At 32.5% G+C, this 16,622-nt stretch overlaps 1 protein-coding gene and 1 pseudogene across 1 annotated transcript; both read left to right on the top strand.

Annotated features, from left to right (window-relative positions):
• The first annotated feature begins 1,702 nt into the window (after window positions 1-1,702).
• On the top strand, window positions 1,703-3,454 carry LOC107908755 (CBL-interacting serine/threonine-protein kinase 14). Its single transcript, XM_016836021.2, has one exon. It carries the CDS (start codon window positions 1,980-1,982, stop codon window positions 3,285-3,287), a length of 1,308 nt encoding a protein of 435 aa, XP_016691510.1. The 5' UTR covers window positions 1,703-1,979; the 3' UTR covers window positions 3,288-3,454.
• Window positions 3,455-9,209: 5,755 nt separating this feature from the next.
• On the top strand, window positions 9,210-15,661 carry LOC107942673 (cationic peroxidase 1-like; annotated as a pseudogene).
• Window positions 15,662-16,622: the final 961 nt, after the last annotated feature.

Raw genomic sequence — 16,622 nt, 5'->3', positions numbered from 1 at the left:
TTGTTTTTTACTATACACTAAATGGGTTTTTTTTACTAAAACATTATGAAAATAACTTATATTTATCAAAATAATGTCAAAATATTATTTGATATTTGGAGCTTATAGGTATTTTTTTTTATTAAATTGATGTCTAATCTATCACTTCAGGATTTTAAATCGTCATGAATGGTGGTGATTTGGTGTTAAATTCATTAAAATATAATTCATTTTATATTATTTTGATAAATAATTTTAAAAATATTTTATTTAACTTAATAAATAATTTTTATAATATTTAGGTAAAATAAAAACCTTTAAATGAGAGAGAAATGCTCCCCTTTGAATATATGTATATATTATAATTCCATGCCATATAAACAGCTATTTCCTTTCTTTTAAGTAAGCTTCAACAGTGTTAAAAAAGAGAGAGTAAGCTTCAACAGTATTTTACTCTATAATACTATATAAATAAGGTTATTTTTGGATAAACTACCTCATTAGTCATTGAACTTTTTGCATGTTTATATTTTAGTTACTGAACTGTGAAAATTTTTAATTTGATCACTAAATTATCCTGATTCGTTTTTCTAGTCACTATGTTATTAAGTTTGAAATGGTTGGATAGTGTGGCTGTTATAAATTATATGGATAGTCACTCAACTATGAGTATTTTACTTAACTATAAATTTTTTTCCATTTAATCACTAAAATTTTTTAAATTAAAATTTTTTAGTCACCATGTCGTTAAATTGATAACGGCAGTTTGACATGGACTTTTTTATTCCTAATAAAAAAAATTTCTATTTAATATTTATACATTTTATCAGTTTAGTCATAATTCTAAAAAAGTCAATAAATTTAGCCTAAACATTCTTACTAATATTTGGCGATAGAAGGTTATCTATAACCTTTTATTTGACACTAGTGAGGTTTGAGTTTTTTTTTTGGCATCGTAGAATAACATCTTTAACATAATATAGAAATATATATATATATAACTTTTAGATGACCTATGATCTTTTTGGCGTTGAAAACTAAAAACTTTTGAGTTTCTCAATGTTCGAGTACCACGATTTAATTTAAAGTGTTGAAAAAATTTTACTAACAATTATGATCTTTTTGACATATGAAACTGTAAACATTTGAGTTTTCTTGTGTTAAATAACACAAGCTAGGAGCATAAAAGAATAGGCAAAGAGAAAGAAAAGAAAAAAAAGGTGAATAATTAGGATTGAATTGATAAATTTTATAAATATTCAGGGATAAATTTATTATTAATTTTTAGAATTAGAACTAAATTAATAAAAAATATAAATATTAAAAGGTTAAATTCACTATTATACCAAAAAAGTCAAGTCAAACTTCCGTTATTTACTTAACATCATAACAACTAAAAAATCTAATTACAAAAACTTGAGCGACTAAATAAAAAAAAATATAATTATGCGACCAAAACAAAAACTGTCAAAGTTGAACCACCATTCATGTAATTTATAATGACCATGCCTTCTAGCCGTTTCAAACTTTACAAAATGGCGACAAAAAAATGAAATTGAGTAGTTTAATGATAAAATTAAAAAATTTCTTAACTTATGACGAATTAATACGTTGTACCCTGATTTTTGTGAATTATATAACACAATTTATTATTTAAAAATATAATATTGATTTATTAAAACAATTTATTAATTATTCTTTTTTATTATTTTAGTCGTGAAGAATATTCAAAAAACCCAAGTCTACTTCACCACAAGACAAAAGAATACGGCATCCGCCATAGATAAATAGCTTCGAAAATGCATTGCCATTGAAGCAACTCAATCGTACCCATTATCCAATTGTCCCCCAATCATATTTTCAGTTCAAATTTTTCTCTTCCCTCTTTCTTCTTCTTCTTCTTCTTCTTCTTATCCTCTTTTCAATCTCAATTATTAAGTTCAACTACGTTTTAACTTTCGGTCCTTGAATCATTGAATGCAAAAAAAAAAAAAAAGACAATGGCAGACACCGGAGACACTGCCAGCTCCAGTAGAACTGGTGATTTGCCGGAGCTCTCATCGGAAGCAACCCTGTTCGGGAAATACGAGCTTGGGAAGTTGCTGGGATGTGGGGCTTTCGCAAAGGTTTACCACGCGCGCGACGTCGACTCCGGGCAGAGCGTGGCCATCAAAGCCGTCAGCAAGAAGAAGGTTTTAAAAGGCGGGTTCATGGCACATGTTAAGAGGGAGATCGCTATCATGCGCCGGTTGCGCCACCCTAACATCGTCAAGCTCATCGAGGTTTTGGCTACCAAGACTAAGGTTTATTTCGTCATGGAATTCGCCAAAGGCGGGGAATTGTTCACGAGGATTTCCAAGGGTCGTTTCAGTGAAGATCTCAGCCGTCGGTATTTCCAGCAGTTGATCTCCGCCGTCCGGTTTTGTCATTCGAGGGGCGTATTCCACCGCGATTTGAAGCCGGAGAATCTCCTTCTCGACGAGAACTGGAACTTGAAAATAACGGATTTCGGACTTAGTGCGGTTACGGATCAGATCCGACCCGACGGCCTCCTCCATACTTTATGCGGTACCCCAGCGTACGTGGCCCCAGAGATTCTGGCGAAGAAAGGATACGACGGCGCCAAAATCGACGTCTGGTCATGCGGCATCGTTTTGTATGTTCTCCACGCTGGATACCTACCGTTCAACGACCCCAATCTGATGGTGATGTATCGTCGTATTTATAAAGGCGAATTCCGGTTCCCGAAATGGACGTCTCCAGATCTCCGGCGATTTTTAAGCCGGCTTCTGGACACTAATCCTGAAACAAGGATCACCGTCGATGAAATCATCACCGATCCCTGGTTCAAGAAAGGTTACAAAGAAACCAAATTCAACGCTGAGGATTTTGAATTGAAAGGGGATATCCAGAGCACCAAGTGCTTAAACGCCTTCCATATAATCTCATTTTCGACCGGTTTCGACCTCTCCGGTTTATTCAACAACGCCGACTTTTCGGCCCGGAGAGAACAGTTCGTATCGGGGGAGAAACCGGAAAGGATAATACTGAGAATCGAAGAAGAGTTCCGGAAAATCGAGAACGTGAAGGCGAAGAAAAGGAAAGAGAGAGGGATCTATTTGGAAGGGCAGGATAGTAATTTGATTCTCACCGTAGATATTCATCAGCTGACGGAAATTTTGGTGGTGGCGGAGATACGGTGGCGGGAGATTAACGTTGAGCCAAGCAGTGATGTTTGGAAACATAAGTTAAGGCCGAAACTTTCCGATATCATATACGAAACGGAAGCGGTGCATGTTTCAGAATAACTTTAGTTCAAAGCCGAGAACCGCCGGTCGGAAAAGATTGATCTCGGTGGCTGTAATATATATATTTTTATTTAATAATGGTTTTTGTCTTATTGCATGTTTATTTTTTTGAGGTGAATCATTTTATCAAATTCTCTCAAATATAAACGTAAATCTTCAAATTTGAACCCAAGGAGTTTTCTAACATTTTTCAATAATGCACCTTTTCTTAAAAAAATATTATTTTAGCTTCAAATTTTAAAATATATTATTTATAATTATATTTGTATTTGTACTCATGATTTTCTCGCTTATACAAATTAGTTTTAAAAGTTTATCTAAATTTTGATTAATCAAACATGGGTTAATTCCCAATAATTGAAGTAGGGAGGGAGGGATTATACCTAAAGTTATAAATTTTGTATTTATGTATTTGTATTTTAATTTAATTAATTTTAGTTTTTATATTTTCTAAATTTTAAAATTTTATTCTTGACTCAATGATAACATTTAAATATGTTTGGTTAAATTGTGTCATTAATCTTGTATTATACTTAAAGTTATAGATTTAGTCTTATTCACCAATTGGATAATTTTTAGTGATTATATTTTTTAAATTTCAAAATTTTAGTTTTAATACAAACGATAGTTATTAAATCTATTAACTGATCTTTCGTGAGTAATACGTGAAAAATAATATATACGATAATATATTTGACATGTCAAATTTTATAAATAAAATAACTTAATAAATTTAATAATTATCATTTCATCAAAGTTAAAATTTTCAAAAGCTAAAAATAGAAAACTAATGACCGAATTAAACATTTATGTAAAATATTTAATAACAAAAAGTAACCAATAAAATAACCTTTTTGTAAAAAATGACATTTTAATGAGAGGAGGAAAAAAAGGTGCCCACAAGGAACATAAGGGTGTGGTCAATAATTAAATTGTTGGTTTTTTTGGACATTTTATTTTATTAGAAAATCTCCACCCATTCACTTTAATCATTAAAAATTGTGATTATCTGTAAGAGAATTTCTCACACCAATTTTTGAGAAAGAGACATAAAGCTCGATTGGTTATTTCTTTATTTTTATTATTTTGTTTTATTATGAATATGACAAAAACATAAAAATATGAAATTTATATCGTAAAAATCGTATAAATATATATAAACTTTTTTTCATATAACTATGATTCGAATTCGGATTGCTCCACGCATAAGCTGCAATTTAGAATTCCGAATATATAATATTTTGGATATAATTATAAACAATATAAAATAAGATAAATGTAACGTAAATATATAAAGTTATTAATTTCATTTGAAGTTAAAAGGGAGCCGACATGCATGTTTAATTTGATGGTCTAAATTTGATTACAAGAACAAGTTGTGTGCTCTTTTCAAATCATACATTTTTACTAATTTGTTCAGTAATATATAGAAATTAGAAAAGATAATCTTAAAAGATGTCCAAATATTTGGCAGTTTGTATATTTTGAATTTATTTGCGATTAATGTAAAAATAATAATTGTGATGAGATTAGATAGTATTACGATACTGTAGCGCGAGAAAAAAAAACACTCTTTATTAAAAGTAAATGCCACCTTAAATCTAATAATCTATTACATCAACTCATTAATTTTTTTTAAGTTTTAAAAAACAAATAACTAGTTGTCATCACTTAATTTAATTATAATGTATATACATATTATTAATATATCAAATATAAATTCAAATTTTTAATTTATTGAATGAGGGCTAAAATAAAAGTTTATTCTTAACTTGTTTATAAAATAGGGGGCTTAGATCGAAACTTAAAGTCTAAGCATAATTCGATTTTATTATTTATTGCTAATAATATTTAATTTATTTAAAAATTTAAAACATATTAATAATTTAAGTAATAAAACGACTCTAGAGTCTTTATAAATAGGTTCGATGAGTTCAAAGTGTTAAATCCAATCTATTCAATTAAATATGACCTAGAAATTATAACCGGAATCTAATACTATTAAAACATAATCGGCTAAATGTTTGACCAAAAAATTTAATTATAACTAATGCACAAAAATAAACTAATTTAGAGCATAAATGAATAAATTGATAATAGAAATATATTTAGATTTAGATCAAAATGAATTGAGATAAGATTTGCATAATGAGGGACTAAAATAAGTTTATAAAACTTTGAAGTATAAAATTAACAAGTTCATTTTAAAAGGATTTAAATTATTAGGCTAAATTTCTTACCTACCCCTCTAGGTTATTAGAATATTCTTAGGGAAGACCTTATTGACAAGTATATTTAACCAAAAAAAAAAGCATTGAAATGGGAAGAATTGAAGTGTTTTATCTCATAAATATTAGGTTCTTATTATGTATATTCATAGTCTCTCCCCAAGTTTAAAATAAGAGGGTAATGCATTTCAGCGCACTTAAACTCACATCTTCCTGCAATAACAACAATGTAGATGCCAATTGAGTTAAAAGTCAATCGGCAAATCTCATATACTTTAATGTATTATTGTTAATTAGTAATTAAGTAGGTTTGAGTTTTAACTTCAAGTGGGCAGGACACATGGAAGCATCTATAACTATAAATAAATGAATACTTAATTAGTAACAAATACTTCATTTGGCAATAATTGAGATTAAAAAGCTTTAAAGATACTCATTTCTTAATGAGGTCATTACCAATAATTAATTCAAATAACATTTGTAAATGTATTGATAATTGATAGGTAAGTGAAGGTCTTTATCAAAAGCGACATACTCTCTCTCTCTCACTCACTCATTGCAAAAGGTGAGCACTTAGTTCTTCTTCTTTTTTTCCCTTTTTTAACTTTTGGGGCCAGAGAGTATTACCACAATTTTAGAGCCACTTTTGTTTTAGGTAGTGATTCAAGTTTGAGGGCACTTTTGTTTTGACTATTGAATTTTTTTTAGGTTTAATATAAGATTTTGTAATTGAATTTTACATTTTTTAATTGTTTTTTTAATTTGATATCTAAGTTATTTTTAGGTTTAATTTGATATTTAAACTTGTTAAGTGTTATATAAATTACTCTAAATACTAATGGTGTTAAAAATCTGTGTTATTCTAAAAAAATTGTCAATATTAAAAAAAATTCGTGTTAAAAATTTATGCATTGAGTTATATTTGATGAATTAATATTAAATAAGAAAATAAGAGTTTTAAAAATCCAAAATAAAATAAATTCATTAATTTAAATTTATAAAATGAAATAAATAAATTGAACTAAAAGTAATTGAACATTTATAATACAATGAAGAAATGTCATGTCATCTGCCACATGCCGATCATACATTGATTATTTTTCTCACCTTATAAAAAGAAACAACATTGTTAGCATATTGGAGTAATTTGTATAATGTTTGGCATGTTTAGGTGCCAAATTGAACAAAAAAAGATTAGGTACCAAATTAGAAAAAAGAGTCAAGTTCAAGTGTCAAATTGGACTAAAAAAATTAAAATACCAAATTAAGAAAAAATGTCAAGTTCAAATATCAAATTAGACAAAAAAGAATTTAAATATCAAATTAAAAAAAAAATGGCAAGTTCAAGCACCAAATGTTATATTAAAATTTTATAAATAATTTTATCACTTCGTTAACTTCAAATTAAGGTTGACATGACTTTTTTTTATTGGTATAATAATAAATTTAGTCCTTAAAACTTTACACATCCTATCAAATTGGTTTGGCTTCTAAAAAAAAATAAATTAAACTCAAATATTTACACATTTTTATTAATTTGATCGTGATTCTAAATATAAAAATATAAAAAAATAGTTTAAATCTAAAAATTTAAAATTTTCAAAAAGGGATTGTTTAAGTTTGGGTCAAAATTTTGCCTAACCCAATCAAATTAAAACACCCAACTTTTGACGTTTTCATTTTATTAATTCCACTTCTATTTTATTATTTTATAAAAGAGTATCAATACAATTAGATGACATCATTGTTGTTTTATTAACATCAATTTAAATTGGATCCAATTCAGAAGGAGAAAAATCAAATTGATTTTCATTCGACTTGGATTATTATTTAATTATTAATATTATTTTATTTAATTTTAAACATTAACATAAAATAATTTCAAACATGACCATTTTTATATGTAAATAAGTGTATTATTTTAAGTTTTAATTATTTCTGTTGATTGATCTTTTAACTCAATTAGTATCGTTGTTATTGTAATAATTAAAAAGATGAGAGTTTACGTACGCTTTAAAAAAAAGTTTTAATTATTTTTTAATCTTTTATGTTTATGTTATGGTTCATATTTGAAGTTTAGTATTATTAAAAAATAATATAAATGATTTTTTGACCTAATTAAAAATAAAATTAAAAGAATTGTCTTCTTTCAATATAGGTTTTCTTCAAAAAAATTACAACCTTGAATTAAAAGTTTAGTATTATTATTAAGAAATAAAGATGAAAAATTATAAGTAATGTTTAAATAAATTTTAAGTATTTATTAAAAAATTCCTTCAATTTTTAATATATTACTTATTAGTAATACGACGAATTGCGATGCATTGATGGTGTTTATATTTATGCACTAACAATGTATAAAATATTATCCCATATTTTAATATTTAAAATTTCTCTATTTTAAATAAATTATGATATTACTTTGCTTTTTTGGTTTTATTTTTATAACATTTTAAAGAAAAAGAAGATAAAAGAAAAGAAATACAAACTAAAAATCTATAATTAGACCAAAAAAAAAAAGGCAGAGTAAGTGAAGACAAAGAAAGGAGTATATTATTGGGTTTAGTGTTTACCCTTGATTTTTTTTATATAATTCATGAGATATATCAATTATGAAAATTAAACAAATGAATTGTCTTTATGGTTACTCATGAATTCATGCTACATTAAATAGCTGTCATTTAGATCTGATTTTGCTTCTTTTCCATATCTTCACATGAAGGTGTGGGTTTTATTATTATTTTTTTAAAGATTCCTTATTTTCTAATTTTTATATAGTTTGTAAATAGTTATCATAATTTATATAACAAAAAGTACAAATTCTTAAAATATGTTATTAATTATTGTACATTGATAAAATTTGAGATTTAGTTTTTATTTTTTTACTTGAAAATGGTAGTTTAATATTTAAAATCATAAGTATTTTCTATCAAATTTGTCAACTTAAAATTGTGATTACGTTGTCCTCATATTGCATAGCATATGATTGAAAGAAAATAAACGAGGATTGAAATTTTAACTTTTAAAGTGTAGAGATTAAATCTCAAAATTTATACAAGTAAAAGGATTAACAGCAAATATTAACCGTTTTAAAGGAAAGACTTCATACCATGTTGGAGTTGTACGTAAGCTGTATTTAGGTCACAACTGCCAATTGGGCTGAACTTTCAAAAAATACAAGTTACTGAAACATGGGCTGTATAATATTGGCCCCAGTTTTCAATTGGGCTAACTATCCAATAAAGACTTAATTAATTGCAGTTGTTAATTAAGGGCATAATTAATTTTTTAATTATTTTACAATTGGAGTATTAAAAAAAAAGTAATTGAGAGAGGTTCTGCAATGGGAACTCAAAATTTTATGATTATAGTAAAAAGAGGGGATTGGAGCAGAAGCCTCATGTCGCTTAAACTTAAAAAAAAAAAAAAAAAAGAAGAGATGGAATGTTGGTTGTAGCTTTGTTGAACAGCCAGCCCTTTGAGAAAGTAAAAAAAAAGGCTCCTGAATTTGATCTCAAAGCAGGGTTCAGGCAATTAGGAATTCAATCATTAATTTGCTAACTGTCAAATTCATGTACTTCTTCTACGTACGTCTCTATCTATAAATCATGACAGCCACCACCATGGCAACACAAACCTCATCAAAGTTTAAGCTACCTCAATTAAGCCATCTTACGCACTCCTCCTCATGGGCATGGCTCCCCGCTTTAACTTCCTCCTCCATGCATTTTTCTGCTTGGCTCTTGCAACTACCTCTTTTTCCTTATCTCCCAAATTTTATGACAATCTTTGTCCCCAAGCTTTGCCTGCCATCAAGAGAATCGTTGAGGCTGCTGTCCACCGGGAACCACGGATGGGAGCTTTTTTACTTCGTCTTCACTTCCACGACTGCTTCGTTAATGTAACTGTTGAAAAGTCAACAAAGGTAGGAAGCAACTTGTTAAAAAGGTTGAGCAAGTTGCACCGAATGTTGAAAAGTTGAATGAGATAATTGCAATTTTGGTCCCTAATTTTTTAGGCCATTTGCAAGTTAGTCCCTGAACCTCAACTATAAATAGGCCTTTTCATTTTTCATTTCAACCATCCCAACCAATCTTTCTCTCTTAGTTTTCTCTCTTCTCCCATTTGAGAATTCTTAAGGAATTCTATTTGTTTGTAATACTTTGGAGATAGTAAAGTTATCATCTGGTGTTAGTGCCCGAGGACGTAGGTATAATTTACCGAACCTCGTTAAAACTCTTGTGTTCTTTCTTGTCCTATTTTTCTTTCAATATTTGAGGGTATAATAGTAGTATTTAATTGTGCTATTAAATTACTATAGAAGGGATATTCTGTCTAAGGAAAGACTTGGTATTTAAGAGATCCATGTGATCCACCTCTCTTCCCTGGGAATTGAACTTTGTGTGATTTTTTAGTACAATAATTTACACGCTTCCGACCCTATTGGAACAACAAGTGGTATCAAGAGCCGAAGGTTAATCGTAGTATGCTCTGTGGTTGCAGTTTAAACTGATCTTCCACATCAGAAAAGATTTCCTTAGGTATATTGAAAGATTATGGAGAAAACGGTTGGTGTAGGAGCTTCAACATCGTCCATGTGGACAAGACCGACAATTGCAAATGCAAGATTGGCCGTGGAGATCTTTGATGGCACGGGCCATTTTGGTATGTGGCAAAGTGAGGTTCTAGATGCCCTTTTTCAGTAGGGTCTAGACATTGCCATTGATGAAGAGAAACCAGATGATGTACAGGAGAAAGATTGGAAGGCGATCAATCGGTTGGCATGTGGCAGAATTCGATCATGCCTTTCTCGAGAGCAGAGGTATGCTTTTTCAAAGGAGACTTCTGCAAATAAGTTGTGGGTGGCACTTGAAGAAAATTTTTTGAAGAAAAACAGTCAAAATAAGCTCCACTTGAAGAAAAGACTGTTTCGCTTCACATACGTCCCAAGTACCACAATGAATGATCACATCACCAAATTTAATCAGTTAGTCACTGATTTGCTGAATATGGATGAGACATTCAAAGATGAAGATTTGGCTTTGATGCTGTTGGGGTCACTTCCTGAGGAGTTTGAGTTCCTAGAAACTACTCTACTTCATGGCAGGAGTGATATATCTCTGAGCGAAGTCTGTGCGGCCTTATACAGTTATGAACAGAGAAAGAAGGACAAACAGAAAAACTCAATCAGAGATACAGAAGCTTTAGTAGTCCGAGGTCGTTCATACACTCGGAAGAAAACTCAAAAGGGGAGATCAAAGTCAAAGTCCAGACTCGGGAAAGATGAATGTGCCTTTTGTCATGAGAAAGGCCACTGGAAGAAAAATTGTCCAAAGCTGAAGAATAAGGGAAAAGCTGTTGTAGATGCTTGTGTTGCAAAGCATGATACTAGTGACTCTGAACTATCACTGGTTGCATCATCATCGTCGTTCCATTTAGATGAGTGGATATTGGATTCGGGTTGTACCTTTCATATGTCCCCTAACAGGGAGTGGTTCTCTGATTTAGTAGAACTAAATGGAGGAGTTGTTTATATGGGCAATGACAATGCCTGTAAAACTGTTGGGATAGGTTCAATCCAATTAAAGAATCAAGATGGATCAACCAGAGTTCTGACTGATGTTCGGTACGTGCCCAGTTTGAAGAAAAATCTCATCTCATTGGGAGCCTTGGAATCCAATGGTTCAGTTGTTACTATGAGAGATGGGATTTTGAAAGTGACATCTGGTGCACTTGTGATATTGAAGGGCATCAGGAAAAATAACTTGTATTACTACCAAGGTAGTACAGTTATTGGAGCAGTCGCTACAGCTTCCGGTAACAAAGAATTGGACTCAATGCAGTTGTGGCATATGAAGTTGGGACATGCCAGCGAAAAATCCTTGCAAATTCTGGCAAAGCAAGGATTGTTGAAAGGTGCAAAGGCTTGCAAATTAAAATTTTGTGAGCACTGTGTTCTGGAAAAGCAAAAGAGAGTGAAATTCGGCACTGCTATCCATAATACAAAAGGTATTTTGGAATATATTCACTCAGATGTGTGGGGGCCTTCCAAAACACCTTCGTTGGGAGGAAAACACTACTTTGTTACTTTTGTTGATGACTTTTCCAGAAGAGTTTGGGTGTATACCATGAAAACTAAAGATGAAGTGCTTGGAGTTTTTCTTAAATGGAAAACTATGATCGAAAACCAGACTGGCAAGAAAATCAAGCGGCTTAGGACGGACAATGGAGGGGAATATAAAAGTGATCCGTTCTTCGATGTGTGCCAAGAGTATGGTATTGTTCGACACTTCACAGTTAGGGATACACCACAGCAGAATGGATTGGCAGAGCGTATGAATCGAACATTACTGGAGAAAGTTCAATGTATGTTGTCCAATGCTGGGTTGGGCAAGCAATTTTGGGCTGAGGCTGTGACATACGCTGGCCATCTTGTTAATCGTTTGCCATCATCTGCATTAGAAAGAAAAACTCCTATGGAGGTATGGTCTGGAAAACCGGCTACAGATTATGATTCCTTACATGTGTTTGGATCCACTGCATATTACCATGTGAAGGAGTCAAAGTTAGATCCGAGGGCAAAGAAAGCTCTCTTTATGGGAATCACTTCTGGAGTGAAGGGATTTCGTCTTTGGTGCTTAAGCACAAAGAAAATGATCTGTAGCAGAGATGTTATCTTTGATGAATCTGCCACATTGAAAAAGGTAGCAGATAAAGATATTCAGACGAGCAATACTCCACAGCAGGTGGAGTGTACTCCAAAACAGGTGGAGTTTGAGCAGATGGGGATTTGCCCAGTTAATAAGTCTAATTCTCCAGCCACAATGGAGGAATTAGAGGTTGAAGAGGTTCTGACCCAAGAACCACTAAGTACACCAGAATCAGTTGCAGTTGCAAGGCCACGGAGAGAAATTCGTAAACCTGCTCGATTTACTGATATGGTGGCCTACGCCCTTCCCGTTGTTGATGATATTCCTATCACTTATCAAGAAGCAATGCAAAGCTTAGAAAGTGATAAATGGAAAAGCGCCATGGATGAAGAAATACAGTCTCTCCGGAAGAACAATACTTGGGAGTTGGCGCAATTACCGAAAGGTAAAAGGGCAATCGGATGCAAGTGGGTATTCGCAAAGAAAGATGGATCTCCTAGCAAGAAGGATATTCGCTACAAGGCAAGATTGGTAGCTAAAGGCTACGCTCAGAAGGAGGGAATTGACTACAATGATGTATTTTCCCCTGTTGTGAAGCATTCCTCCATTAGAATTTTGTTGGCCTTGGTAGCACAGTTGAATTTGGAGCTAGCTCAACTTGATGTTAAGACAGCTTTCTTGCATGGTGAGTTAGAAGAAGAGATCTATATGACTCAGCCAGAAGGATACACAGATGCTGGTGGTAGAAATTGGGTTTGTAAGCTTAACAAATCGCTATATGGATTGAAGCAATCCCCGAGGCAGTGGTACAAGCGATTTGATAGCTTTATGAGAAGGCAGAAGTACACAAGAAGTAAATATGACAATTGTGTGTATTTGCAGAAGCTGCATGACGGATCTTTCATTTATCTACTCTTGTATGTTGATGATATGTTAATCGCTTCGAAGAGCCAAAATGAGATAGATAAGCTGAAGGCTCAGTTGAATCAAGAGTTCGAGATGAAAGATCTAGGTGAGGCCAAGAAGATTCTCGGCATGGAGATAAGTAGAGATAGACAGAGAGGCAAGCTTTGTTTGAATCAGAAGCAATATCTGAAAAAGGTATTACAATGTTTTGGTGTAAATGAAAACACAAAACATGTAAGTACCCCACTTGCTTCTCATTTGAAACTTAGTGCTCAATTATCTCCGAAAACTGAAGAAGAAAGAGAATATATGGCGAAAGTCCCATATGCTAATGCAGTTGGGAGTTTGATGTATGCGATGGTGTGTACGAGGCCTGACATTTCACAAGCTGTTGGAGTTGTGAGCAGGTATATGCATGATCCTGGAAAAGGACATTGGCAAGCTGTGAAATGGATTCTACGGTATCTTCGAAAAACCGTAGATGTTGGTTTAATTTTTGAACAGGATGAAGCACTTGGTCAGTTTGTAGTTGGATATGTTGATTCTGACTTTGCTGGTGATTTAGATAAACGTCGTTCAACTACGGGGTATCTGTTTACTCTTGCGAAAGCCCCAGTGAGTTGGAAGTCTACCTTACAGTCTACAGTAGCTGTGTCTACTACAGAGGCAGAGTATATGGCAGTTACAGAAGCTGTTAAGGAGGCTATTTGGCTTAATGGATTATTGAAAGACTTGGGAGTTGTTCAAAGTCACATTAGTCTATATTGTGACAGTCAGAGTGCTATTCATTTAGCGAAAAATCAAGTCTATCATTCAAGAACCAAGCATATCGACGTAAGATATCACTTTGTGCGGGAAGTCTTTGAAAAAGGAAAAATTCTACTTCAGAAGATTCCGACAGCAGATAATCCCGCAGATATGATGACCAAGGTGGTAACAACAATCAAGTTTAATCATTGTTTGAACTTGATTAACATCCTGAGAATTTGAGCACCTTTAGGTGTATGGCGCTCGAGAGCGCATTTGGAGGCACTACAAAAGATAGCTTTATCGAATTTGGGGAGTTGAAGGAAGTATGTGAAGATGTGATTATCCTAATCAAATCTTCAAGGTAGAGATTGTTGAAAAGTCAACAAAGGTAGGAAGCAACTTGTTAAAAAGGTTGAGCAAGTTGCACCGAATGTTGAAAAGTTGAATGGGATAATTGCAATTTTGGTCCCTAATTTTTTAGGCCATTTGCAAGTTAGTCCCTGAACCTCAACTATAAATAGGCCTTTTCATTTTTCATTTCAACCATCCCAACCAATCTTTCTCTCTTAGTTTTCTCTCTTCTCCCATTTGAGAATTCTTAAGGAATTCTATTTGTTTGTAATACTTTGGAGATAGTAAAGTTATCATCTGGTGTTAGTGCCCGAGGACGTAGGTATAATTTACCGAACCTCGTTAAAACTCTTGTGTTCTTTCTTGTCCTATTTTTCTTTCAATATTTGAGGGTATAATAGTAGTATTTAATTGTGCTATTAAATTACTATAGAAGGGATATTCTGTCTAAGGAAAGACTTGGTATTTAAGAGATCCATGTGATCCACCTCTCTTCCCTGGGAATTGAACTTTGTGTGATTTTTTAGTACAATAATTTACACGCTTCTGACCCTATTGGAACAACAGTAACTTCCTTCCTTCATACAACTATTAATCTGTGTATGCCTTAGAATGATCTTGAGCTAATCTTCTTTGTATTCCAGGGTTGCGACGGTTCACTACTTTTGGATTCTTCGTTTGCTTTAGGAACCGAGAAAAATGCTCGTGGTAATTTCAATTTTGTGAGAGGGTTTGAAGTTGTAGACCAAATTAAGGTTGAAGTGGATAGAGTATGTGGACGCCCTACGGTCTCTTGTGCTGATATCTTAGCAGTGGTTGCTCGAGATTCAGTACTTGCGGTAATGTCAAATTCTTTTATTTTTTTATTATGAAAAATGTGCCTATTGCGTTACGTAAAAAGAAAATATTTCTAAATCAAAATTACTATGGTTGCAGCTCGGAGGTCCGGCATGGAAGGTTCGTTTGGGTAGAAGAGACTCAACCACAGCTAGCATGGCTTTAGCAGACAGTGTGACTTCCATCAGCATCAATGGATCTCCCTGCTTTGATCAGCAACTTCAAGAACCAGGGCTGGAACACGAGGGATCTTGTAGCTCTCTCTAGTGGCCACACCATCGGATTGTCACAATGTGTTTTCTTTAGGAATAGGATTTACAATGTTACCAACATTGATCCTGCTTTTGCCAAGGAGCATAGAGCAACTTGCCCACGAACCGGGTAAACACTAACCTCGCTCCTTTTGACCCAACGCCTGCTCGATTTGACACTGCATAATTCGAGAACTTGGTGAAGGAAAGGGGACTACTCACCTCTGATCAATCACTTTTCACTGGTGGGCCGGTCGACTGATAAATTTGTAGAGACTTACAGTAAGAATCTCAATGCTTTCTGGGTTGATTTTGGAAAGCCTATGATTAAGATGGGCAACATTAAGCCTTTGACAGGAAACCAAGAACAAATTCGTGTCAACTGCAGAAAGGTGAATTAATGAATATGTTGTGCTATTTATCGACTGCCCAATTAATTAATTTTCATCGTTTTGTTGTTAATTGTTGCGGAAATTAAAGCACATGGAAAAAATGTTGCCTTGTACTATTTGATTCATTTCATTGTAATCATTGAAAAATAAACATAAATTTACTCTCTCTCTCAACTAATTGCAGGAGTACTACTGTTAAAATATGAAAATGAATACCAAGTATTTTCTCATTTCCAGCAAAGAGATTGGCATATAAGAATCTATTTTTTTTAATTCCATTCGTTAGAATTGAATTAGTAAAATGGAAGTAATACTGATTTCTGGTGCGTAGGCAAGTTGCTATACACTCTAACAGCAAATATTTGTTGTATTTAAATTATGTTCCTAAAAATAATACTTTGTAACAATTGAATTAGTAAAATGCAAGGAATACTCATTTCTAAGCTATCTTTTATAGTAGGAGTATTGAAATTTATTTTTGTATCAATGATTAAATTCAAAATTGAGATTTTATTTTGTTTAGATTTTTATTGTATCGATTTCTCTTATTTATTTTGTTATTTAAATTTTAAATTTTTAGTTATTTTGCTATTTTAGTTATTTTTTTTTAATTTCTCATCGCACTAATTAACTATCTTACTCATTAAGCACATCCACGTTTTTTTGAAATTTACCTATTCGAAGAAGATTGATACAAAATCAGTGAAGCCACTCGAGGTTTTTCCTTTGTAATCCATCACTGTCATACCAATCTACAAGCTAGGCCATAATCTAATGTTAATAGTCTCAGGCGCAAGGAAAGTTTAAACCCATGTGATGCCATAAGCACCCAACTTATCTAGTTGCTAGCCAGCGAGCAAAGCCACCTTGCACAACTATCAAGACTCAACAACCTTGATTGGATGGTACTAAGCAACTTAGGTTGTAAGAATAATAAACCAACCATTAAGAAAACCATGGAGATTGGAGG

The sequence above is a fragment of the Gossypium hirsutum genome, chromosome A09 (genome assembly GCF_007990345.1).
Source record: "Gossypium hirsutum isolate 1008001.06 chromosome A09, Gossypium_hirsutum_v2.1, whole genome shotgun sequence".
In the NCBI taxonomy this organism is placed as follows: Eukaryota; Viridiplantae; Streptophyta; class Magnoliopsida; order Malvales; family Malvaceae; genus Gossypium; species Gossypium hirsutum.
Note: the sequence above shows the minus strand (reverse complement) of the source record. Positions and strands in the feature narration are given on the sequence as shown.

What these genes read in the sequence shown, in the direction of transcription:
- LOC107908755 (XM_016836021.2), top strand. Translation starts at nt 1,980, where the DNA reads ATGGCAGACACCGGAGACACTGCCAGCTCCAGTAGAACTGGTGATTTG.